This window comes from Oryza brachyantha, chromosome 5, assembly GCF_000231095.2.
Source record: "Oryza brachyantha chromosome 5, ObraRS2, whole genome shotgun sequence".
Lineage (NCBI taxonomy): Eukaryota > Viridiplantae > Streptophyta > Magnoliopsida > Poales > Poaceae > Oryza > Oryza brachyantha.
The window spans coordinates 14,140,407-14,163,892 of record NC_023167.2 but is presented as its reverse complement, the minus strand read 5'-3'; the positions used below and the strand labels follow the sequence as shown (position 1 = coordinate 14,163,892).

The 23,486-nt window shown below is 40.1% G+C and overlaps 2 protein-coding genes and 1 pseudogene across 2 annotated transcripts; 2 read left to right on the top strand and 1 right to left on the bottom strand.

The window, feature by feature from the left end:
• Positions 1 to 1,723: 1,723 nt before the first annotated feature.
• LOC102700710 (serine/threonine-protein kinase Nek4) lies at positions 1,724 to 8,628 on the bottom strand. Its single transcript, XM_015837676.2, has 15 exons — positions 8,393 to 8,628; positions 7,787 to 8,007; positions 7,604 to 7,670; positions 7,438 to 7,503; positions 7,316 to 7,362; positions 7,183 to 7,228; positions 7,023 to 7,103; positions 6,900 to 6,942; positions 6,762 to 6,811; positions 6,403 to 6,484; positions 6,269 to 6,318; positions 5,205 to 5,278; positions 4,704 to 4,755; positions 3,956 to 4,612; positions 1,724 to 3,874 (listed from the first exon to the last, which is right to left on the bottom strand). The coding sequence occupies exons 2-15, from the start codon at positions 7,882 to 7,884 to the stop codon at positions 2,357 to 2,359; spliced, it is 2,931 nt and encodes a 976-aa protein (XP_015693162.1). The 5' UTR covers positions 7,885 to 8,007; positions 8,393 to 8,628; the 3' UTR covers positions 1,724 to 2,356.
• Positions 8,629 to 18,063: 9,435 nt separating this feature from the next.
• LOC102706288 lies at positions 18,064 to 20,853 on the top strand (annotated as a pseudogene).
• A 113-nt stretch (positions 20,854 to 20,966) lies between these two features.
• On the top strand, positions 20,967 to 23,098 carry LOC102706009 (histone deacetylase 8-like). The gene is made up of 3 exons (XM_015837384.2): positions 20,967 to 21,344; positions 21,523 to 22,103; positions 22,694 to 23,098. The coding sequence occupies exons 1-3, from the start codon at positions 21,044 to 21,046 to the stop codon at positions 22,994 to 22,996; spliced, it is 1,185 nt and encodes a 394-aa protein (XP_015692870.1). The 5' UTR covers positions 20,967 to 21,043; the 3' UTR covers positions 22,997 to 23,098.
• The last annotated feature ends 388 nt before the right edge of the window (positions 23,099 to 23,486 follow it).

Genomic DNA, 23,486 nt, shown 5'->3' with positions numbered 1-23,486 from the left:
GATTCGTCTCGCGGTTTCTAGGCTAGTCGTGAAATTCGTTTTTTTATTTGTATCCGAAACACTTTCAACATTCAGTCAAATATTTGATGTGACACTTCTCCCAAAATTTTTCTCAATCTAAACACCGCCCTAATAGAAGGCAGCAGTACGTTACGTGTATGGTCAGATGTGACGACGGGCATAGTACGTGAAGGGGAAAGCCTGCTGCGAGTTAGCAGGAGCACGAGGACAAGCGGCTAGCTGAGGCTCACAGCTACACTGTGCAGATTGAGGAGCAGCCTCCCCTTCGCTGGCTCGTTCGGCCTCGAGCAATAATTTGAACAAACATAGCAGGAGTAATTGAGGAGCTCTGTGGTAGTACCAAAAGACTTTACTCCTTTAAAAAATGCAGTTATAAATTTATTACTGGATTACTATTGTAAAAATAAAATGAGAGTTGAACCGTCATTCAAGTATTATTTTTACAAAATAGAAAAATCGGTGACAAATTTACAAATGTCGGCTAAAAAGGCATTTTTAGAATAACTAGACTTTGCTTAAGTGGGTAAAAATACATTGAAGTTTAAAAAGGTATACATCCATCCCAAATATAAGTGATTAGGTTGCTTTTAGCAAAATTAAGAAAACAACAAAAGGACAAGTCATGCTACAAAAGATGATACTCCTATCATAAAATATAAGCATTTCTAACATTCGAATATTATACTAGAATATAAGGATTTCTATGAATATTATACTAGAACATAAGGATTCTAGCACTGCTCATACTATCTTATCGATCAATTTTTATTTAATTTTTTTCCCATTTTACCTCCCAACCTCATAAATTCATTATTATTAAATGACATTATAGTTTATTCTCGTTAAACATCCAAAAATGTTTATATTTTTTGACGGAACTACAGCTAGTTAAAGTAAATAAACTTTTACTTACGTCTAACAATAAGCACATTTTTGCAATCAAATATGTATGTCAAATAGTGCATTTTTACCGTACATGTTGTTCACATCAATCATCTTCTATTTAAATTTCTCTACATTTTACCTCTAATTACCCTCCACTCCCGACCATCACTTTATATAATTAAAGGCATTTAAGTCATTTTTCCATTAATTTATAGTATAAGTGCTAGAAATATATTTATATTAGAACTAGTATATACTCATTAATGTTGGCATGTGTAGAATAAAGTGGTACAAAAGTCAGTAGGTGGAGAATAAGATAATAATTTTTATGTGCTTTGCTAAAACTAATGTTAAAGAAAAAAACTTTGGTGTCCCAAAAATGAGGGATATGAGTGTAAAGGTAGGTGGAGTAGAATAGGAGGAAATTAAAATAGGACGTGATTGATATAAAAAATAGTAAGTGAAATAATAATAATAAAATTGGTAATATTCTGGTATAAAATTTAAATAATAGAAATGTTTATTTTTTGAAACTGAGAGATAAATTAGTACAATAGCTATGCCTCGGAATCTCAAAATCTTTTATATTTGAGGATAAATGAAAATGACATACTCACTCTATCTCATAAAAAACTCTTAGAAAAAAAGCTCACTCTATTCCATATTACAAGATATTTTAGTTATATATAGATTTATCCATAGATCGATAATATGTTTTGTATATATGTGTTCAGATCCATTAGCATCCATATGAATCTAAGAATGATAAGAACACCATATAATATGAAATGGAGATCATAAAATTTGGTTATGAACCTAGAGTTGTATATATCCAGATTCATACTAGAAGTTTGTTTTTTTTTACGGGGTGAATCCTTCACTATATTTTGGAAGAGAGGAGAGGAAGAAGGAAACAAATGTGTTAGTTTCATGAATATCGTTATATTCAGTTTTAGTTTTACATTGACATGTCAGACAGGCTAAAAATTACTCCATCCATCCCAACATGTAACAATCTTTACCATTTATAATCTGTCCTAAAATATATATTAATTATATATCCACATTCTCTTTTTAACCAACCACAAACTTCTACTACTAAAATTTACCGCATTTCCAGTTTTCAACAAATCATGAAACAATCGCAACCGTTTAGTTCCACTAACTTTTTAGTATGTGTCATCAAATCTAAAACTTCTTATATTCCTTTAAGGACGGAGGGTGAAGATAATAGTATCAGAATTCTCAAAACTGAAGGCAAATTTTATTAGTGTTTACAGGTCTTGGCTATTTACAACATGCGCCAGAAAGAATGGTTGAATAAAAAAAAAAGAAAGAAAACCGGGCAACAAACATCACCACACACAGTCCCGTCAAATCAAGCCCACTTTGAGCTACTCAAACCGGAAAGGGAAAAAGCAATAAAAAGGTCTTTTAAGGTTACAGATACTCACATCGACAGGCGGCCACCTTCGTCGTTCATCATCCCTTTAAAACTTCTGGCCAACCAGATCGCGGTTTCTCTTGGGGAGACCTTGTTCTTCCCGAAAGGCTGGAGAACAATGGCGAGTTCCTCCAACCTGTTGTTTTCCAGCAAGTCCGCAGAAAGCTCCAGGAGACCTTCAAGAGCCTCAGCGCGCTGCCTAAATGACGTGACATCAAGAGCTTCCTTAGCAGGAGATGCCTCCTCCTTGACTCCATTGCAGGCCTCGGAAGTGTAAGGTTTAACGTCCATCACGGTAGATAATCTTACTGCTTCTGATACAGATGGTATGGATAGGTTATTGGCAATATTAGATTCAGGCACGTTGAGTTTGGATCTAACTGGGGTATGTCCAGAAGGTACTGTACTTGATGAGCATGGGCTACTTCTTACATCAAGATCTTCTCTTACTACATTCAGAAGTTTGCTGGCATCCGATCTAACTGGGTTGTGTCCAGAAGGTAGTTTACTTGATGAGCATGAGCTGCTTCTTGCATCAAGGTCTTCTCTTACCACATTCAGAAGTTTGGTGGCATCCATGTCCCAAGCTTCGCCTTGAACTGTTTCTGATGTTGGCCACTCATCACTAACACGGGAACTGCTTAGACTAATAGTCTGTACAGGATCATCAACTGGTGCGCTCAAATGTGAATCTGCTTGTTTCTTGAATGACTGATAAGAATTGGTATCCTCTGGCAGGGTATTACTTGTGCTTGATACAAAAGAAGCAATATATGGTGTAGATGCAAGGAGTTCTTGTACAGTAAATTTGTCCTCACCACTTACAAAAGTGACCGCACTGTGCCCATGCTTGCAGGATTGTGAATCATCCTTGCAAACAAAATCTTGTTCAAAGCTAAGATAGAATGTATCCAAGGGAGAGCTCAGGCTTGAATCATCATTACTAGCCATACTCTTCTGCAAAGTGCCGGTGTTTATTTCTGAACATGATATGGATGTTAGGTCATTCTCTCTCGTGGCTACATCAAGCACTGCACCTGTGCACGGTGGAGTCAGGAAGGCTGGAGATTTAGATTCAAATAGTTCAGCTGGCTCGACCTTTTCAGCACAACCAATTACAGAATTTGGGTAAAAGCTGATATCCTCCTTGGATGCTGCAGTCACGAATTTCAAAGGAGCTGGTAATGGCTGAGAATTGGCCAGCTTGATGTTCTCTAACAGATTTGTAGGTACTGGTATCAAATGAGGGAGATTATGGGGAGAATTATTTGGGCTGTGGGCAGGTCGCGGCGGTGTCTTCTCACTCTCTGCCTTGATATGACCACGTTTTGGCACAGTGACTGGCAAGCTTGGAATCCCTGCCCCTGTTTGTCTCTGAGGACTAGGCCGTCTACTAGAACTAGGTGACGACTTGATTTTACTCATTCCTGAGGCTGAAGAACCATTTTCTGTCATCTTCTTGGCAGGTTCAGGAGTTGAGGACCTGGAATTTTTTATCTTTGGAGAATGCTCAACAATTGGTGACTGCAAAACCAGAACCAAGCAAAACCAATTAGTAGTAGAAACAGAAATGGTTATTTCATTATTAGACATGTGGCCTCATACCGGTTGTTTCAATTGCAATGGTGCCTGGACAGGACTCACACATTCATCACTTGTATTGGTCCATCCATTAGATGAAATGTCACTGAACTTTGAACTGTATGAAACACCACTGTGAGGCCTTGAGCTCTCTGATGATTGCTCTTCTTGATTCTTATTGCTGAATGCAGAAATCAGCTTTTCACTACTAGAGCTCACATGAGTATTGCTCTCTCTAAGCCTACTCTCCTCTCTAAGAGTTGTCATTATCTTCTCAATTATTTTTGGCTGCTTATTCTCACCCCTGTGATGCTGATGTACAGATTTTGAGTCTTGTCTTTTCAGTTCAGCACCAGAAATGTTCTTGTTGCCTCTAAGATCTTCTGGTGTTACACATTTGTCGTCTGAATCGGCTCGGTCTGCATCTTGGATGATTCTGATCTCGCTAGGCTTGCTATCAGTGCTAACAACACCCCCCGATGTGCTTCTGTCACTTGATTGTGTACTGTCAATATCACTACAAGAAATGCTACTGCTTTGGCTCTCAGACGTGCATCTCTGGTTGCCCCGTGAAGTGGATAATGGTTTCTCTAGCATCCGCATGGGATTTGGAGCATCAGAAAGAGGGCGGTGTTGATTAACATAAGGTTGCAGATACGGGTTCTTCAGAATCTCAGATGCCTGTTCACAAGATTTTTTCATGTTTTTTTCAGAATCAAGATGAAGAAAGGAAGCTATTATACAGAAGATTTCAAGAACTGTGGTAGCTTACAGTAGGTCGATGCTCAGGACTCTTTCTCAACATGCTTTTGATAAGAGTTTTCCTGTAGACAGCAGTAATTAGGGCCCCATTGGTTGGCTAATTACAGATAATACACCAAATGGTGTATTAGTGACAAATAAATAATGTGTGGTTAAAACTTTTATATTTGTGTTCTTAGTGACTTAAATGTTAATGTGAAAAAGAAACTACGGCGTAAAAACCTCAAAAACAATTCCAAAATTAACTTTTAAAAATCAATTTTTGGCAGCACCATATATGTTTCAGGCCAAAAAAAATGGGGCCCTTAGAAGCCTATACACTTGCATTAAAATGGAAATGTGTTAAGCTTTTAGCCAATTTCAGCTATTATGCATCTCCTGCTAAAATATTATTTGGTTGTCAAAAATAAGACAAGGACTTTCATCGGTTATCAATGAAATTACTTACAAGATCACTTTTAGGCATGAAAAAGAAAAAAAAAGGCGGCTTCCATGAAATAAATGCACTTACATAGAAGAAGAGTAACAAGCAGGCAAGGGGCCCATGGATGACCTATTAATCTTACTTATTAATCCAGCCATATCCTGCAGGTATTGTCGATTGCATAAGCCCGCTGAAACTTAAAGGCAAATAAAGATAGTAGCTTTGCTGAATAGCATCTCAGAATTCCAACCTCCCATATTTTCTATTGGTGAAGGTCAATCTTCAAATAGAATTAGTATTGGCTTACATAGTTTTCTTTGTTCTTTTCTTTTCTTTTTCTACGATTATTGTGGACAACGCAATATATCCAATTTTTTTGTACTAGAGTTTTACATTTAAGGAAAATGTCTTGGTAGCATGTTTTGACAAAGGGAGATTTATTGAAGATCAGGGTGCACGTGTGCAAGTCAAGTAATGGTTGCAATTTACATCACTATAAGCCAACAGTTTTACTGAACTTTTAGTCAACTTAACCTGATAGATTACCAGTGAGCAATGGCAGGTCCTTAGGTTGTTTGCTTCTTAAACCTGGCCCAAAGTTCCTTTCAGCATTATCTTCAAGCTTCATATCTTTATATACCAATAAGTTTACTGACTAAGTTAAAATTTTTGTTGTTCATGATATAATTTCTGTAACAAACATTTTCAAATAGAATAAAAGATGAGATACCGCAAAGCTAGTTAAAAATGAGGATTTCTGCTACTTCCAACAATATGCTCCCTCCAATAATTTATGTTTAACGCCATTGACTTTTAGGCATACGTTTGACCATTTATTTTATTCAAACTTTTTATGCAAATATGTAAAAATATAAGTCATGCTTAAAGTTTACTTAATAATAAAAGATATCATAAGAAAATAAATGCTAATTCATATTTCTTGAATAAGACAAGTGGTCAAATGTAGAGCCAAAGTCAACAATATCAAACATAAAAAACTGGAGGGAATATTTCAGTTTATGAAAGATATAAGAACCTTTTTGGCGTCATGGGACATGGAAAGAGAAAACTGTAACTCATATAACTCTATAAAAGGTACACCTGGATATTACAATAAGCAATTAAGATATGAGAAGAGCCCGGTAGCTTACAAAAGCCTTGAAAGCAGGCCGATGTGCTGCCATCTCATACATACAGCACCCTATACAGACAAGCGTAACTTAAATTGAGATAAATATGCAGTAATATGAACTTGTAGAAGACCTGAGGAAAAAATGACAGTTACCCAGAGACCAGATGTCTGACTTGAATCCATAAGGGATATCTGCAAGCAACTCTGGACACATGTAATTCGGTGTTCCAACAACCTAAATAAACCATTATGATGTCAGTTTGAGCATAGAGAAATAACAATATTTTTTAACAAATTCAGATGAATATGGGTGTAAATGAGAACTACAAACGATGAGGGGCATGCACATGATGAACAGCATGGTTACTGTCTTTCATGATGTACAGGGTCAGTATGCAAGGATTAAAAACTTAATTAAATATCATGGTCTTATCACATTGGAAAAGACTAAGGAGATATTTTTTTGTTTTTTGACCGGAGACCAATCATAGGAAATAGGAAAAAGAACATACTGAAGAAGTTAAATCATCTTCCTTTAAGGTCTTAGCTAGCCCAAAGTCTCCTGCATGAAGAACCAACGAATATGTGTTACTTGATAAACCAATGCAGCTCCATCCAGATCTTTAGTAATTTACTGTTAAGGAACTAACCTAGGCGTATATCTTGATCTTTGGTGAGGAATATGTTGGAGCACTGCAATTATGATGAGAATATCAACATCTATCAACTAAAACTAAAAAGGGATAATGATATAGTATTTGTTCTGAAGTTACCTTCAGGTCCCGATGCAAGACATAGTTTGAATGCAAATAGTCCACGGCCAATACCAGTTGTGCAAACCATTTCAGCAATTTCTGAGAAGCATGCAGGATTATGAGCACATATTTGGATGTGTTTTCACTTCATTGTGACAAAAAAAATGTTATTTCATACCTCCTCAGGGAAGTAGGTACCATTTAATTTCTTCATCAATTCATCCCTGTGATAAAAGAAAAAACTGAGATACAACATAATATACAAAATGACGATTGAAAAGCTAATCTAGTAAGCATTGAATCACACTCACATGTCTCCACCTTCACAATAGCCCGTCACAATGCAGACATAGCAACCCTGCATCATTGACCTTGTCAACTAAATAAGTACAAAACAGATAAGAAAGATATACTAAGTTCCTAAACAGCAAACCTTCTCAACCCAAGCCTCCTTGAAATCAACAATGTAAGGGTGTTGCAACCGAGCAATCAGAGCCATCTGCAATTTGTTTTCCTCATGATCAAGTTCCTAAGGATATCACCAGCAAAATAACCAAACAAACAAAGCCTAGGACTGCAAGTTTCCACATTCCACTAACCTCCTGGTGAGCAGACTTGCGGCAGCGCTCTGTCTGCCTTGCAAGCCGGATTTTCTTCAACACATACCTGTGCGACACAAACATATAGACATATATAACGGCACAAATCAAACTCTTCATCTAAATGAAAGGAACATGAAGTATATCAAGTTGTTAGTAAGGAAAAAAAAGAGTGCCACGCACTTCTTCTTCTCAATCTTGTGATTCACAAGGATTGCGGCACCAAAGGCGCCCCGGCCAATCTGCTCCATGATCTCGTACTGATCCATCCGCGACTCCATGTGCCCCAATCCCTGACAGAAGGAATCCCTTCACAGCAGCAAGTCGACTCTAGATACCCAAGACGAATCGCATTCCTGCTGGCCGAGCGCAACCTCATACACCTCCACTGCACCCGGCGATTTCTGCAAAGGCAAGCACCCACATAAACCAAGCAGCTTTTTAATCAACGCGTACTCATTTCACGTGCCATCCAATCCAATCCAAAATATGTAGTAGTGAGTAACCCCTACTTTTAGGAACGCGACTACGCGAAACGCCATTGCGTAAGGAAAGGGTTTAAACACAGCAATCGATGAAGTGCTACTTGGGCAAAAAAAAAAAAAAAAAAAAAAAAAAAAACTAGCGCATCACAGCCTCACAGGGAGCGTCACCGCAATACCAGTATCCAAAACAGTAGCAGCAAATCTGCCGATTCCGCAAGCAGCAACCCGTCCGGCACGCTGCACCGACGGTGTTCCCACCAACCACGCACGAGCACGACCTAGTCGAGACAAAGGGGGGCTTTACCGCGGGTATCTCCACTCTCCACCAGCATTGGCCAGGCAGCGCCTCGGCCGCGGCGGCGGCGCTTCTCCTCCGTTTCCAGCAGAAACCGGCGGACGTCGGCGGCGGGCGGCAAGGGATCCTGGCGGGATCTCCGCCCCCGCTGACGCCGAGAGACTCCCTCCGCTCGCGCCTCTCGAGCAGAGGAGCCCTCGCGGTCGTCGCGGGCGGCTTCTCGCTGCCTCTGGATTTGATTTGGCTTAACGGTGTTGGTGTAGGCGACGGAGTTTGCTCGGTGACTTATATACGGCGTGGCATGGCCGCCACAGCGAGCGGTGGTGACGGGAATGGGATGGGTAATTAATGGGGGGTTAAAGCTTAAAGGGCAATCAGTATAGTAGTAGAATAAAAAGCAAGGGAGACGATTGGCTTCTACAGGGCTTTCCAACCGTAGCTTCCACTGATTGCTAACTTTATCTTAGTTTATCAAATACAGTAGTTAGCTATCTATAATTAATATAGGGTTCACTTATTCCTCTCACAAAGTTTCTTGGTTTTTTTAAGCTGGCTATAAGTTTATAGTTCATTTTTCCTCTTTTTCCTCCACTTTAGCATTTAACTGGTTTATAGTCTGTTATTATACTTGCTGTAAGTTGATTATCGTGGAATAAACTATATGCACTAACTTTATCTTAACTTATTCATACAGTAGTTAGCTGTCCATAATTAATATAGGGTTCACTGGTTTCTCTCACAAAGTTTTTTGGTTTTTTTCTAGAGCTGGCTATAAGTTTATAGTTCGTTTTTCCTCTCTCTCCTCTACTTTAGCATTTAACTGATTTATAGTCTATTATTATACTTGCTCTAAGTTGATTACGGTGGAACAAACTATATGCAGAATCTAATGAGGAAAAATATTAAATTGGAGGTAGCAAGTGATGAACTTGCATCCTAGCGAGTAAAGACCATATGGAAGATTTGGAGAGATACGACCTTTAAGTGATTCTTAGAGATTTTTTTTGTAAGGGCAGCGTATATATTTGGTCCTTAAAGGCGTTTGTATATGACTCATGTATTCTTAAAATATACTCCCTCCGGTAAAAAAAAATCGTTTAGGGCAAGGTTTAGTCAAATTTCTAAAATTTTGATAACCAAACTTTTATTAGAACAAAATTATAAAATCAAATAAGTTTATAATATTAAGACGTTTTGAGGAAAATCTATGTATATAATTTCTTTTGTATTTAAATTAAATATTTAAGACATAATTGATGGTAGAAATTTAAAAGTTTGGTCAAATCCTGCCGTAAACAATAAATTTTTATCTACAAAATTTATCTAAAAAATATTATGCATCAGAACGCATTTAAGGACCAAAATAGCTATTTATCTACAAAATAAGTATGTTATTTCAGCATAAGGTGACCATAGTCCTTTCGAAAACCTATGTGACGCTAATGTGGCATACTAGCATCACCTTCTTATTCTATATGTTTCATATTTTGCTTCTTTTCATTTCCTTTTTGATCTTCTTCTACCGCAACCGCTATCGATGGGGTACGAGACCGAGATCTAGAACCCAGCCAAGAAGACCCAAATTAGCCTAGCACATGCTCTACCACCTCCTTGCCAATGACGTCATTGCCAGTTCATTGCATGCACCAACTTCTCCTCCTCCTCATATGTCGGTGCATGAGCGTGATTGTCAATTGACATACTATGATTGTCTCGGTGGCAACCTCTAGCTAGAGAAGCACTGGTGAGCCCTACGGTGTCACCATTGCCAACTCCACTCACAACGGTTAATATGGGTCTTCCCCATTGCTCAACATAGATATGGATGGAGGAGCTCAAGCCCAAGGTCGAAGCGCCTCTCACTGAGCTTCTTCCTGATTACTGATTGAGCCCTCTCTTGCCTATAGGGTTGTTGTCACCATGAAGGTTGCTCCTGCCTGTGGTGTCCCTTGCATAGATGAGCGGTTTAGAGGAAGAGCAAATAAAAGAGAATGCAAACAAAAAGAAAGAGAAGAAAAAACGAAAAAAAAGTAAGGTAGCAACCATTCAGCGTCCTTGTAGCAGACCGGAGGAACCATGGTAATTAGGACCAAAGTAACACATTTTGACATATTCTGATACTTAATCCTCATTTTGAGAGTATGCGATTCTAAATAACGTATGCGAACAACGGAACAAGTTTAGTCACTAGTCGTACACTTCACTCTTTCTTTAATAGTGTAGGAGTGTTGGACTATTAACTTAGAAAATCCAGTACCTTTTTAGTCTTTGTCCAATCTTCCTACCTTGTTTTTTTGTTCCTGAAGTACGATCCTTAGGTAGGAGGTAGTAATTTCAGATAGTCACACTTCTAATCATGGAATATCCTGTTTTTATCTTGATCTCTTCGCATTCTCCCATTAGTTTTGGTGAAGCTCCCATATATTTTTCAATTTCGCATGGTGGGACATCGCTCAAATTTTTCTTACGATTTTCCATAACGATTTGATTCTCCAAACTGCGAGTTGCTACATGTAAATTAGTTGTGGATATATACAATCTGGCAATAGCCCAACTTGGTATTAGTGGCCAGTATCCTTGCGCGCCAGCTTTGTTGATTGGAGTTTCCAAACGTTCATCAACTTGGTTGACGCAATCCTTGAACGGGAGATGCATAAAACTGATGATTGGGATCGGGTATTCCGGACGCATATAATGCTATAAATATGTGCGGCGAGCAACCATCCAGACAGAACGAATTGATGTCTGAACCAAGGCAGAAACCGTGACGCATTGCGTCAGACATTGTCCCACATCCGGTTCTGTTTGGCATCATGGCATGAGCTAGCAACAGAACAAACAACTGGTTAAGTTAAATTACCATTCACCTGTATAGTAGTATACCTCATTTTGCTCGTCTTTTGTTTCTTTTTATATATGCTGCGCCTGGCCGGTTCATTTTGTTCCATTGTGGAGTTCATGCGGCTTATTAATTATATATGATCATGCGAATATGAGATAGATGGCCCGCTTGAGATAAGATTTTGCCTCCGGTTAATGCAATGTTGAGGGCCAAAATTCACTACCACATTAATTGGTACACTCTACACTTAGAAATATAAAGCATATTTTAATTATTTAATTTTGTTTGATCAATGATGGCTCCAATAGCATTTAGCTTTTGCCAAAGAGAATTGTAATGTCGGATTCATATTCGAAAGTATTATCTTATTAGTATGATTTTATAACCATAAACCATAAATAAGTCTAACATAAATTTATAGCCAAAGCTTGTTTTTGTCAAAAACGAGTAGGAGTACCATATTACGTTAGTACTAGACTACTAATAGTTGTTTCTACTACGCAGCTCCAATGGAATTTTTCAATGATTGCTAAATCAATTAAGTGCTTCTAAAGGAAATGTGATCCATTGAAAATTTTAAAAATTATCATTAAAGTGATCAAGAGAGGCTTTTGGTCTAACCTTAGTACTCACAAACCAACCAAAAATTCTTATTCGCCAAAAGGGTTGGGACTTAATTAGAAACCCTTCTCTCCAGCATGCAAAACAGAATGATCTATTAACATATGATTAATTAAATATTAACTATAGAAAATAACATAATATTGTCTCCATATTTTTTTATATGACGCTGTTGCCTTTTAGGTCCACGTTTGACCATTCGTCTTATTCAAAAAAATTATATAATTATTAATTATTTTGTTATAATATGATTTATTATTATAGAAACTTTAATTATGCATTATAATTTTGCATATTTGGATATAAATTTTGAATAAAACGAATAGTCAAACATGATTCAAAAATAAAAATATGAAGGGAGTATAATTTTTGAAGCATTTTTTTCTATACCTTTCAACACGGTTGTGCATATGAAAAGCGAGAGCACAGAAGTTAGAAAGGAGTGGAGCCAATCAGAGCCCAGGAACTCCAGAGACTGGACGGTAATTGAATTCAAAAGCAGGAGTAACGTGAGCTTCCGGGGTCGGTGAATACTGCACCGCCAGCTCCACACACCTGGCGCAAAACGGCTACCGTACTTGCTGCGCCACAGACAAGTGGGCCCATCCACGTCAGCAAGCTAAGCTACGGCCGCAAGCATACGCCCATGCATGGACCAGTCGGATCCGGATTCAGTGATATTGTCCCGTGACATTCTCGGTGACATTGAGTTACTGACGTGTGAGGTCCATATGTGTCTAAACCCACGTAGGTCCCACATATCAGTGACTTAATGTCACCGAGAACCACATATCAATGACTTAATGTCACAGAGAATATCACGTGACAATGTCACCAAATCCGCGTCCGGACCAGTCACGGCGTGGGGCGCCCACAAATTGTCCGCAGATAAGAGGGCACGGAAAACGTTGCAACGGCACGTGATGTTCTCTTTGCTGGTGGCGCTCCTGCCCTGCTCGCCGTGTGCGGTTTTTGTGGGTGTTTCTGGCCTTTTCACTCGCCCAAACCGAAGCATTGACCTGTCTGTCTCCGTGTCAGGTCGCAGATCACAGCACGCACGCGACGCCGTGCCGGTGATTCCCCGTGCTCCCCCTCCTCCTGCTCATACGCTCTGGTGCAAATTACTCGCGATGAGACGATCCTATGGTTAACTGCGGTTGCAAATCCAAAACACATGTTCCTCCAAATCCAAATCCACACAGGGAAAAAAGGCCGCATTTTTTCTTAACCAAAATTAGACAGTATCCGAATTGAAAAGCTGTACGAAGCACATCCAAGGTAGGTGCTCCGTTGACGTCAGGGGGACATGAGAGGCCCTCAAAATCTTCTTGCTGTTGCCGTTTGAGCCTTTCGGAATATTATCCCGGGTCTTAAGAAACCCGGTTAGAAAGGACGGCACAACCACTGCAACACACCGTCCGAAAGCTACAAACGGAGCTGGACGGAGAGACCCCCAATAGAGAGAGAGAGGCCGAGAGCCTGGGACCTACTACTGATTAGGAAGAGAAGGTTAAGACATGTTTTTCTCTTAACCAAAGGTGATTAGCGATGGAGACGTAATAGTAGCTAGCTTGTGGAAATAAATAAAAAAAATCATTGGCGGAAAAGGGATAGGTGTGAGCTGCTGTGCGAGGCGACACGGCCTGGAGCGGCCGATCGACGGCGACGTTTCGCTTGTGTTGGCTAGACGATTCCATCGTGTAGTTTGATTAGCGACTGGTTAACGATTTAATTAGAGCGCGCATGCGAAAGCTCTCTCGGTATTGATTTTGGACTGGAGAGACCGGCTTTGTCTGTACTCTACCTAAACCCAAACCGGTCGGTACATGTAAGAGTATTATATATCGTCTGCAAAGAGGCAATGTTTCTACACCGTAATTGCTTTTATCGATCGTATCTCGTAATGACAACTCAAAGGCAATCAGTGCATACGTCCTCGCACGCATTTACCGCAAAAAGGTAGTACTCTAGCAGTGTTACTCCCGCATGCTTGAAAAGTGAAAACATGAACTTGGACTCCTTTGGAACACTCTTTCCACGAAATCATTAAATACAAAAGTTTACTAAAATTCTCAGGTTTTATATACAATTTCAGAAATTATTTGTTTACGTTAACATGGTAGATATACGTATGACATATATGCATATCGTATCGCGCGGACCCCATATACAATACGGAATACAGCAAGCAGGCAAAGCGTGCCAACCCTAAAACACGGAAGCGCCCACTTGCACAGATGTCAAAGCTAAGTTCATTTACATTCAAGGACCTAATATATGCAGTGGTTTATTTACCATCTTATGTTAGGTGATCAAATTTATATAGTTTTTTTAAATATCATAAATATCATGCTAAAAATACTATACATTTATAAAATTATCTAAAAATCACCATAACATATTATTAAAAAAGTGTTTTTCCTTTTTTTTCTTTATATGGTTTATTTTTCTTTTTTTACATACACATGTATATGTATATGTATATGTAAAAATTAAATCCGTCTGTCGATTATCAGGGGTATTCTCAGCTTTTGTTTCATCAAGGTGGAAGGTTGTTTTCAGTATTTTTTTTGAGTGAATGTTTTGAGTAATTTGTTGTGCACCGAACTGAGGCAAATAATGGTTGCGATCGCTCGGCTCAAGTAGAACTATCCTAATACAATGTCGACCGGCCAATAGAAAAGTTCCTTGAACCGATTATTGCTATGAATATGCATTTGCATACGCGTAGTTTGATTAAGATTGTTCAGCTAATTATTATCATAGATTATCTACTTGATTGTAGAGATAAATTAACTATTTTTTTAAAAATAAATTTAATAAATAATTTACAACAAGTGATCTAGCTAAGTAGTACAATACAAGTTTTCTTTTAAAAAACATTTTTACGGCGTGATACAAACAATATGTTGCAATTATTCGACGAATATACGACATATACTAATTTCTACAGTACCAACAGTAAAACGATTCTTTTTTTTTTACACGGTAAAGTCGTCCACTTTGGCACCGTGTATTGATTCCGTGCTAGTTTAGAGGTGATAACGATATATTTGCAAACGGAAAATAGTTTATGAAAATTTTTTTATATATGTATTTTTAGCAATCTAAAAAATAGAGTTAGAAAATAAACTTTGGTAGAAAAAACCATAAAATCAACATTAAAAGTTCAAATTTTAGTTTACGAAAGGATATTGGTGATAGTTACCGCTGATGTAATCCCACGACCCGATGTGGCTGGCTCATCGTCGTCGGCAAGCATGGCCACTGAAATGTTACATTTCACGACAGCCACGTCTCACGTCTCGGCCGGTCAACTAGGGGCAGCGGGGCACCTACCTGAAGGCCCGAACCGATCGATCCGCTCCGCTGTTGGTCACGAGAGCGCCTCCGGTACCGTTCCGATCCATCTCTCGCGTGTGCCCCAGGACGCGCACACGCAAGCGAACCTGACTCCAACATTGCAACAGGAGCTGAAATTTCCGCGAGATCGATCGATCGATCGGCCAAGAGGCCAGCGCGCGCGGGATGCACGTGCCACCGCGTGGGCCACGGGGAGGATGTACAGACGAGAGGGAGCACTGTCACGTTGGGCGCATATGCGCATCGGCTCAGGGCGCTTTTACCCAGCCAGATCGAATGCTACGGGTTAACTGCTTTAGTAGTTTAGTCCAGTAACAGACTAAACAGTTGCCTTTGCTAATTAATCAACTGGCCGGGAGGAGCAAACTTAGCTGCTCGCTGTATCAAGTTGTCAATAAGTATTTCCTAATTGATTAGAGATTGGGGGTTGGAGCTGTCTGAAAAATAAGTGAACTTAGAGAGATAGAGAGAGAGAGAGAGAGAGAGATAGCATTTTGAGTTTTTGAGATCCATCATGAACAGGTAGGACGACTTATCTTCGAAGGAGGCAGCCAAGTCATCTTGGATTTTACTCTAAGTCAGACAAAGCAAATGGGATAAAACAAGGGCTCGGCCGCACGGGAGCCCTCTTCACGCAGCTCATGTTAGCTAAACTAGTCCTAGTTGGGTTATACCGAAGGAAAAAAATTAAACCGGTACTAGTGATATATTAAGAAGATTAAGAATTGAAAAGATTTACAAGCCTTTCGGACAGATTGCCTCAAGGCCACCCCCTCACAAGTTCCCTATGTTCTAATTGTCGATTACCGAAAAAAAATATAACAAGAAGTTTGGAGTTAGAGGTATCAATGTATTTATAAAAGTGGTATCGTAGTGTCACTGAGAATATAGTTTAAGTTATTTTTTCCATTAAATGTAAAATGGTCTCAACTTTTCCACGTTAACTGTAACATTTTTATTTTTATGCTTAACTGTTTGTTTTCTTTAATTTATATATAACTCTAAAATTTTACATCTCATACGCTAAAATAAAAAAAAAATCTTTCCTCTAACCCTATTCTCTACACATACCTCTCCTGGAGCTCATCAGTCATCACTGGCCTCTTCCCCTCCCTCGCCTTAGTGGGCTGGGCCATTAGTGGCCTCTCTCTCCTCTCCCTATTATCCCACACCATATTGTTCCAATGCCATGCATCTCTTCTCAAACCGATGTTTGTTTCTATGGCAAGACTCTCCCATCCTCCTATCCGGCATCCCTTTTCACTTTACCCCTACCTCTCTCACCATCTAATGACGAGAAAACTGAGGTGAGATTCACGCAACGAGGCGGTGAAGCTAACGTTGTGGGGATAATAAGGAAACTGTTGTGGGGATAATAAGAAAACTGTTGTGGGGATATAAGGAAACTGGTGGCCACTACTCCCTTGTTGCTTTAAATATGATGACTCCATTGCTCATTCAAGGAGGTCGCGACTCCATGGCATGTGCCTTTCGACAAAGATTACTGTCATAGAGTGAAGATGTATGAAGCTACTCTCTCTACTCTTCTTTCCTTCATATAAGCAATCCATCGATGTAAACTTAAAAAATAAACTTTCTATATACGTATATTATGAATGCTCTAAGTATATCACAGTTACCGCGTAGACACCCAATGAAAAAAACTATGTTTCCATCCTTGTCAGCTTGGTTTTGCCCCCGAGTACATTAGTATGCTACTAAGTGAGCGACTAACCCAATTATAGTCTGCGTTCGTTAGTCTGTTTGTTTTCGTATTTTTCCTCAGTTTTTTGGGCATGCTTTCCAAACTAACAAACGGTACAATTATTTTATCTTTTAAGATAGATTTTTAAGTTTGTAGTAGCTATTCTATCATTTACACTATTAAATAGCTATAAAAATACTCCATCCGTTCCTAAATATTTGACACCGTTGACTTTTTAATACATGTTTGACTATTCGTCTTATTCAAAAAATTTACATAATTATTAATTATTTTTATATCATTTTATTTATTGTTAAATATATTTTTATGCATGTATATAGCTTTACATATTTTAAAAAATATTTAAATAAAACGAACTGTTATACATGTGTCAAAAAGTCAACGGCGTCAAATATTTAGGGACGAAGGTAGTAGATAATATTTCGTTTTTCATGCTGAAAACTGACGTGCTTAGGCTCCGGCGAAACAACCTACGGCTGCCACAACGGAGGATAGAACGACGCCTATTCCGCATTGGCCCATAAAAATCCGGCCCAGTCAACTCTAATTGACGAACAAAGTGAACGGCCCATCGAGGCCCATCAAAATTTGGTCATTGATACGGATCTGCATGGTCCAGTGGCCGATCACACCGTATAGAGTATAGACACCGAACAACATGGACACATGGTGGATCAAGCTTTCCAATACTTGCACAGTGTAGTTCTCGGCCACAAGGCGTGGCCCACTAGAATTTTGACGGCCGACGTACATCTATCTCACAGAGCCACAAGAGGCACAAAGCTCCTGAGAAACAAGTTAACCGAGCGCTGCACGGTTGGTACGCTCGCAGTGGCGCGAGCAGCCGGCGTGGGGACTCCTCACACGGTCAATTCGATTTTTCGCCGTTTTTGCCTTGGACTAATCCACGAGTGTGGAGTAACCCGTGCAGTGACGACGCTTACTCCAAATTTTGTCCAAGTATGTGTAGGACGCGCGGTTTTAGTACCGTCACGCGTGTGGCTGCGGTCTGCATGCGGCACACGCTCCCTCGTCAAAACCCACTAGAAGGGCGAAAAGGAGGAGAAAAGAAAGAGAAGAACCCGTTCAACACTCACACCAACACACCTCCGCCTCCTCGGTGTGGCGATGGCAGTGGAGCCGTGGCCGCCCGCGACGGGGGAGACGCTGGCGGTGTGTTCTGGCATGCTGGGCCACGACGCCGGCCGCGGCGTGTACGGCAGGGACCTCGACCCGGGCTTCCTCGACGTGCTCGACCAGCACCCGGAGAACGCCGACCGCGTCCGCAACATGGTCTCCATCCTCCGCCGCGGCCCCATCGCGCGCTTTCTCTCCTGGCACTCCGGCCGCCACGCCCAGCCCGCCGAGCTCCTTTCCTTCCACTCCGCCGGTCAGTCCCTCAAATCCTGTAGTGATAACTGAACTGTCTGGTTACTCCCAAATATAATTATTCGTAGATTGTTTACCGTATATTAAATAGATGTTAAAATATTCTCTTAGTTATTTTAGTGATCAATTTTGAATGCTAAACAAACTATATTTTCTTTGGACCTTTGAAAGCATCCAATTGACTTTAGAACCATTGGAATGACTAAAATTATGAAAATCATTAAAAAAAATGCATATATTATAGTATAAAATTGAATTCTAAAAATGCTTATATTCTGGGATGGATGAAATACATGCTAATCTGATACTGTGAGTGTCCAGTGCTGCATGCCCGTTTGCATACAGAAATATAAAAACAAGTGAGGAGTAGTTTTCTACCCATCTTGTTGTGGCTTGCAAATACATAGAGGAGCTCGTGCAGGCGATACCAGTGGTGCCAACAAGATCTGTGAATGCACATACCTGAACCCTGGTTCCTGGGATGATGCGCTTCTGGCGGCCGGAACAACCCTATCAGCAATGAGGCACATACTAGACGAGCATGGCAAGATTGCCTACGCGCTGGTCCGTCCCCCTGGGCATCACGCGCAACCGGGCCGTGCCGACGGTTACTGCTTCCTGAACAATGGCGGGCTGGCAGCGAAGCTGGCTCTGGATTCAGGTCGCACAAAGGTTGCTGTGGTTGATATTGATGTGCACTACGGGAATGGCACTGCAGAGGGCTTCTACCACACGGACAGCGTGCTGACGATTTCTCTTCACATGAAACATGGTTCGTGGGGCCCGTCGCATCCCCAGACTGGCTTGGTTGATGAGATCGGTAAAGGCGAGGACATTGGGTATAATCTCAATATCCCTTTGCCTAATGGCAGCGGGAACGCGGCGTATGAATATGCAATGAATGAGTTAGTCGTTCCGGCCGTGGAGAAGTTTCTGCCAGAGCTCATGGTTTTTGTTGTTGGCCAAGATTCTAGTGCGGTGAGTTGAGAATTTACTTCTATGTTACAAGATTCCGCACTATCATAATATTCCGTTCCATATACGAATGTTTTGTGCCTACTTAGATTCATCTATAAAGCAATCAATATATTTTAATATATTTTATGTATGTAGATTCATTACCATCTATATGATTATATGATTATGAATACAGTGATTATCAAAACATCTTATAATATGAAATAGGGGTAATATGTAATAACATTATTCTTTTATGCAACTGTTGTGTTGTTTCATTTGACAAGCAATTTAATGTAACTATATAAACCGATCTTAATAAATTTGGCCAGCTAATCTTTTGCCCTTAATAAATTTTAGTGATTATATTATATACTGACTAATAGTATTGAAATACTTCTAAATAATCTGGCTCTAGGATCTTCTGTAATCATTATGTTGGAGTAATAACTTTGGTTTTCTTTAAAGTCGCATGTACCCCGTCAGCTTAAACATAGGGGTGATTATTTTTTTGGAAAAACCAAATGGTATATTATAAATGAAAAATAATTTATGAGTAAAACTTCTCTATTATGTGTTATTATCGATCTAAAAGCCAGGACTGAAAAATAAACTATCATAAAAAACCTCAAAATTTACACCAAATTAAAGGTTAAAAATTTAAATTTTAGCTTAAATATAAGCAGAAGCGAAAAAAATGGATATGCTAATTTCACCTTTTCCTTGCTTCCCTGTACAATGTGCTACTCATAAGGAGTGATACTTCCAGCATTGTTCTACAAAACAAAATTATCTATCACTAGCTAAATATCCGTGTTTTGCTATGGATTTTATGATGTGTTATCCAATTTTTTTATATGAAATAGTCACCTTAATTTGAATTTATACGTAGATATCAATCTATATTTAACTGGTTTTTAATATCAAGAAATTTGAGAGTAAATTGTAAAACTGTAGCGAGGGTGGTGGCCACCAATACTCCTTTTTATAGAAGTATAGATAATGCTGATATTTTAGTTTCATACTTGCATATATTTTGAATTATATATGAGACAAACTAATCAATGGTTATTATTTCCATGCAGTTTGATCCCAACGGAAGACAGTGCTTAACTATGGATGGTTATAGGAAAATTGGACAGATAATGAGGGGCATGGCTGATCGACACTGCAATGGTCGAATACTGATCGTCCAGGAAGGGGGTTACCACATCACTTATTCGGCGTACTGTTTGCATGCAACTCTAGCAGGTGTTTTGAATCTGCAGGCCCCATTGCTTGATGACCCAATGGCCTTTTATCCAGACGATGAGAAACACGCCATGGAAGCCGTGGACATCATGAAGAAATGCTTCAAAGAATCTTTTCCATTCTTGAAGGACATATGTCACATATAGAAACCCAAGCCCTTTTATATGCAAGTGTCGATAAAGCTCAATTCGTAAACAATGCTTCTACCTGAACCCTTGATGCCCAAGTTCTCGATAGACACTGTTGTACCATCGTTTACCTGTACGTGCTTGTATCCGTGGAGCTCAGTTGTTGAGCGGAATAAGTAAATAAATAATGAAAGGCAGGTAGACTTATCATGGGCAGTTTTATCATGCAAATTACTCGATAGCCCACTAAAAAGTCTAAACTAGATCCTCCCTGAAAACAGCAAACACGGAACTCACACGGCCCCGGAGGAAGAGGCTGGTCAAGAGTCAAGATTTCGACGAAACAGCAAACACGGAAGCGGCGCCAGGAAAACCCGTCGACGATGGAGCCTCAGCCGTCCGGCTCCTCCCCGGCGGCCGTGGTGGCGAAGGGGGCGCCGGCGGCGGGGGAGCAGCTGGCGGTGTTCTGGCACGAGGGCATGCTGGCCCACGACGCCGGCCGCGGCGTGTTCGACTCGGGCCGCGACCCGGGCTTCCTCGACGTGCTCGACCAGCACCCGGAGAACGCCGACCGAGTCCGCAACATGGTCTCCATCCTCCGCCGCGGCCCCATCGCGCGCTTTCTCTCCTGGCACTCCGGCCGCCCCGCCCACGTCGCCGAGCTCCTCTCCTTCCACTCCGCCGGTCAGCCCCCAAATCTTGCTGCCTCAAATCCTGAGAACTAAACCTCTGATTGACTGACTTGGCCGATATTTTACGATTGATTGTCTAGTTAGGTGATTAATCTTGTTGTGAATGCCGTTTGCACGGAGCATTCCAAAGGGTTAGTAATATTCAGCAGTAATCTTGCTGTGATTGGCAGGATACATAGAGGAGCTCGTTCAAGCAAACGCCGGTGGTGCCAAGAAGTTGTGTGAAGGCACTTTCTTGAACCCTGGATCCTGGGGTGCGGCGCTTCTGGCGGCTGGAACAACCTTATCAGCGATGAAGCACATACTAGACGGGCATGGCAAGATTGCCTATGCGTTGGTCCGTCCCCCTGGCCATCACGCCCAACCGGACCGTGCCGATGGTTACTGCTTTCTGAACAATGCCGGGCTGGCAGTGAAGCTGGCTCTGGATTCAGGGCGCCGAAAGGTTGCCGTTGTTGATATTGACGTGCACTATGGGAATGGCACTGCAGAGGGCTTCTATCACACAGACAGTGTGCTGACGATCTCTCTCCATATGAAGCATGGTTCATGGGGTCCGTCGCATCCCCAGAGCGGCTCCGTCGATGAGATTGGTGAAGGCAGTGGCCTTGGGTACAACCTCAATATTCCTTTGCCTAATGGCGCTGGGGATGCAGGGTATGAATATGCAATGAATGAATTAGTCGTTCCAGGGATAGAGAAGTTTCAGCCCGAGCTTTTGGTTTTTGTTGTTGGCCAAGATTCTAGTGCGGTGAGTTGATTTTGCGTATTTCTTACTCTTACTGCATCACATGTTGCATTCGCTAAGAGTCCAAAATTCCACGTTATCATGAATTCATAACCGTAATTTTCGTTTATGCAACTGAAACTGTTGTTTCATTTGATAAGCTAGTTTTAATGTACTTGTATAAACCAATCTTAATAAATTTGCCAGCTATTTTTTTTGTCATCACCTAAGAAAACTATATATTTTTTAGTATAATAGTGGGACTAATTAGTGGTATAAAGTTTTAATTTTAGTGCTTGTAACTTGATACGTCTAAACCAAACCAATACTATTGAAACATGAGAGAGTAATAAAATAATCTGGCTCAAGAATCTTCTGTTGTCATTATGTTGGAGTAATAATATCGTGTCTCTTAAAAGTCACATGTTAGCTAAAACTTATTTCACATTTTCCTTGCTTCCCTGAATGTTGCGCCACTCAGGACTCGAGAACAGTGATATTTACAATATTATTTTACAAAACAAAACTATCTAACATTACGGCAGCATTTTATCTGCACATGATTTTAAATTATATATTAAACAAACGAATTAATGGTTATTATTCCCATGCAGTTTGATCCGAATGGGAGACAGTGCTTAACCATGGTTGGTTATAGGAAAATTGGACAAATAATGAGGGGCCTGGCTGATCGACACAGCAATGGTCAAATATTGGTCGTCCAGGAAGGGGGTTATCATATCAGTTATTCGGCATATTGTCTGCATGCAACACTAGAAGGTGTTTTGAATCTCCAAGCCCCGTTGCTTGATGACCCAATCGCCTATTATCCAGAGGATGAGAACTACACAATGAAAGTCGTGGACATCATTAAGCAATGCTGGAAAGAATCTATTCCATTTTTGAAGGACATATAGAAATCAACGTCTTTTACTAGATGCTAGTGTCAATGGCTCTCAATTTCATATCATTCACCGTACGCTTACTCCCTCAGTCTAAAAAAAACTAATTCTTCAGTTTCCGTATCTAACGTTTGACTATTCGTTTTATTTAAAATTTTTTTAAAAAATTAGAAAAAATTAGTCACACATAAAGTACTATGCATGATTTATCATCTAATAAAAATAAAAATATCAATCATAAAAAACATTTGAATAAGACGAAGAGTTAAAAATTATAGATAAAAAATAAAAAATGGTTTATTTTGGGATGGATGGAGTATGGTCTATTGACTCAAAGTACATATATAATCATTGGGGCAACATTCGAGTGCTTGTTCCTTTCATGAACCCTGATTCCCAGGTTGTCAATTCACATTGGTATTGTACATACATTGTACCAAGTCGTACCATCTTTTGCATGTATATACTTGTACATGTGGGGCTCAATTGCTACACCGAACAAGGA

Excerpts from the sequence above, each read along its gene's own strand:
- LOC102700710 (XM_015837676.2), bottom strand. The coding sequence starts at position 7,884 with ATGGAGTCGCGGATGGATCAGTACGAGATCATGGAGCAGATTGGCCGG. Across the intron at positions 6,943-7,022 it reads TCTTGCATCGGGACCTGAAG|TGCTCCAACATATTCCTCAC; the intron begins GTAACTTCAGAA and ends TCATAATTGCAG. Across the intron at positions 3,875-3,955 it reads CATTGCAATTGAAACAACCG|TCACCAATTGTTGAGCATTC; the intron begins GTATGAGGCCAC and ends CTGGTTTTGCAG.
- LOC102706009 (XM_015837384.2), top strand. The coding sequence starts at position 21,044 with ATGGAGCCTCAGCCGTCCGGCTCCTCCCCGGCGGCCGTGGTGGCGAAG. Across the intron at positions 21,345-21,522 it reads CCTCTCCTTCCACTCCGCCG|GATACATAGAGGAGCTCGTT; the intron begins GTCAGCCCCCAA and ends TGTGATTGGCAG. Across the intron at positions 22,104-22,693 it reads TTGGCCAAGATTCTAGTGCG|TTTGATCCGAATGGGAGACA; the intron begins GTGAGTTGATTT and ends ATTCCCATGCAG.